Raw genomic sequence first — 2,481 nt, 5'->3', positions numbered from 1 at the left:
ACACAGGATTTTAGGAGTGCTAAAGCCATATCTTAACTATTTCAGGGAGTCAAGTATATGTGCCAATGGTATCAGGAAAGAAGGCATGCAGTTTTGCTTCCCTATGCTGTATGGCTTCTAGGCCAAAGACATGTGTGCATGTCAGAAAATCTCTCCTGGGAACCAAGAATAATCTTCAAAATACCAGGATAGAAAATCTCCATTTCAATCCAGCTTCTAAGACATTGTATTAGTGGTGTTTACGCTTTTCACAGAAGACAACAACGTGTCTTTTTTTTAAACATTTTTATTCATTTTTTGAGAGTCAGAGATTGTGAGCGGGGGAGGGGACGAGAGAGGGGGAGACACAGAATCCGAAGCAGGCTCCCACCTCTGAGCTGTCAGAATAGAGCCTGATGCGGGGCTCCAACCTATGAACCATGAGATCATGACCTGAGCTGAAGTTGGACACCTAACCGACTGAGCCACCCAGGTGCCCCTACAGCAATGTGTCTTGTATGCTAACAGCATAAGTTTGAAAGAAAATACCAAATTCTACATTTTCATAAAACTTGACTGAAGAAAAATAGTATTTGAAACAGTAAAGTCACTAGAAGCGCAGAGCTATCAAAAAGTTACACTTCACTTGGTATTCCCGGTGTTTTCTGCTTTCTGTGACTGGACTGTGGAAACATCTAGGCTCTTTGCAGAATTTCCCCCATCCTTGCCACCATCTGCTTTCCCCTTTCTCCCTTTGGATAGCCTCTCTCCTTTCTTTACAATGGCCTTTTTAGGCCTGGGTTCTGGTTTTGGAGAACCGGGGTTAGCAGACAACTGTGCTGATCTACTCTGTAGCTCATCCTTCACCTTCACTTTGTCACCTTTAGCATCTCCTTTTGCCTTTCTCTTGGGCCTAGTGGCAGCAGTGGTTGGCAGGTGGCTTTGTAAGTCCAGGGAGGGGATGGTCGTTGTCTTCCTCGCACTGCTTCTAAAAAGATTTCTTAGGAGGGGCGTCCGGGTATTTTAGTGGTTGAAAGTCCGACTTTGATCTCAGCTCAGGTCTTAATTTCAGGGTCCTGAGTTCAAGAGCTGATTCGGGCTTCAACTGGGTGTGAAACCTACTTTAAAAAAAAAAAAGACTTAAAAAAAAAAAAGGAAGCTTATCAGGAGACCATGGGCTGACTCTCCAGAGACTGAAGTCCCCACACCCTCTGAGAAATGTGGGCTCCCAGCTTCAACTGGGGCAGGGCTGGCATGGACTATAGTCTTATAATTAAATATCATTCTCTCTTTGATCCTCCCAGCTCTCTCCCCACTGCTACCAATACAGCTGTCCTTTCTGATGGAGAACTTCACTCTCTTTAATATATCTGTGATATTGAAATGTATGATAAGAAATATACATATTTTATCTTCATCTGGGTTGCTGGTATAGGTCTCCAAAAACATTTGGAATCTCCTAGGTGATGGGACTAGTAAAGGTGTCTCTCATTTTGTTTATAGTGACATTTAGAAGCACCTAAGGATAGGGGCTGGTTTCTAGAAGAACCAACCATGTGATTATAAGGTTGAAGTTTTCCATTCCACCCCCCTGACCTCCCTGTAGGTTGGGCTGGAGGTTGAGTTCAATCACCAATGGTCAGTGATTGATCATACCCATGTAATGAAGCCTCTTTAAAAACCCATGATGGCAGGGTTTGGAGAGCTTCCAGGTTGGTGAAGACGTGAAGATCTGGGGACACAGCGGTGTTTGGAGAGAGCATGGAAGTTTTACACCCTTTCCCCATACCCTGCCTTATGCATCTCCTCCATCTGGTTGTTCCTGAGTTATATCCTTTTATAATAAATCAATAATCTAAATGTAAGTAAAGTTAACTTCTTAAGTTAGGAAAGCAAGTAAAATGTTTTCTGGAGTTCTGTGAGCTGCTCTAGCAAATTAATTGAACCCAAGGAGGGTACTGTTGGGACCTCAGATCCTTAGTCAGCCAGAAACAAGTGACAACCTGGACTTGGCAATTAGCATCTGAAGGTGGGTGGCAGTCTTGAAGGACTGAGCACTTCACCTGTAAGATCTGAATCACTCTATGGGTAGATTGTGTCAGAATTGTGTTCAATTGTAGGACATCCAGCTGGTATCTGAGAATTGCTTATTGGTATGGGGAAAATGACAGCAGATACTGCAATGGGTTCCAGGATCATTTAACATCACTTTCTCCCAGTGTGTAAACACTTCCTGATCTCATTTCCTTTTCCTCTCAGCTGGAGCCTGTAGTTGCTCATCTGATCAGTAAACTTCCTTACCAAAACTCTGTACTTCCCTGTAGCCTTGTCTGACCCTGCCCAAAAAACCCTAAGCCTAGTTCAGTACTCAGTCTGCCTTCTGTGGTTCTACAGGCCCCAGTTTTTTTTCTCCTCCCTGTATTGACCTTGTTCAGTCCCTCCTTCACTGACTCTGGGGTTGACCATGTGACTTGCTTTGGTCAAGGGACATTAGCAACTATG

At 43.8% G+C, this 2,481-nt stretch overlaps 1 protein-coding gene across 1 annotated transcript; it reads right to left on the bottom strand.

The window, feature by feature from the left end:
• Window positions 1-621: 621 nt before the first annotated feature.
• On the bottom strand, window positions 622-1,766 carry LOC120233225 (high mobility group nucleosome-binding domain-containing protein 4-like). The gene is made up of 2 exons (XM_039234372.1): window positions 1,636-1,766; window positions 622-967 (listed from the first exon to the last, which is right to left on the bottom strand). Exons 1-2 carry the CDS (start codon window positions 1,764-1,766, stop codon window positions 622-624), a joined length of 477 nt encoding a protein of 158 aa, XP_039090303.1.
• Window positions 1,767-2,481: the final 715 nt, after the last annotated feature.

The sequence above is a fragment of the Hyaena hyaena genome, unplaced genomic scaffold (genome assembly GCF_003009895.1).
Source record: "Hyaena hyaena isolate Hyena2069 unplaced genomic scaffold, ASM300989v1 scaffold_89, whole genome shotgun sequence".
Lineage (NCBI taxonomy): Eukaryota > Metazoa > Chordata > Mammalia > Carnivora > Hyaenidae > Hyaena > Hyaena hyaena.
This window is presented reverse-complemented; position numbering and strand designations above follow the sequence as displayed.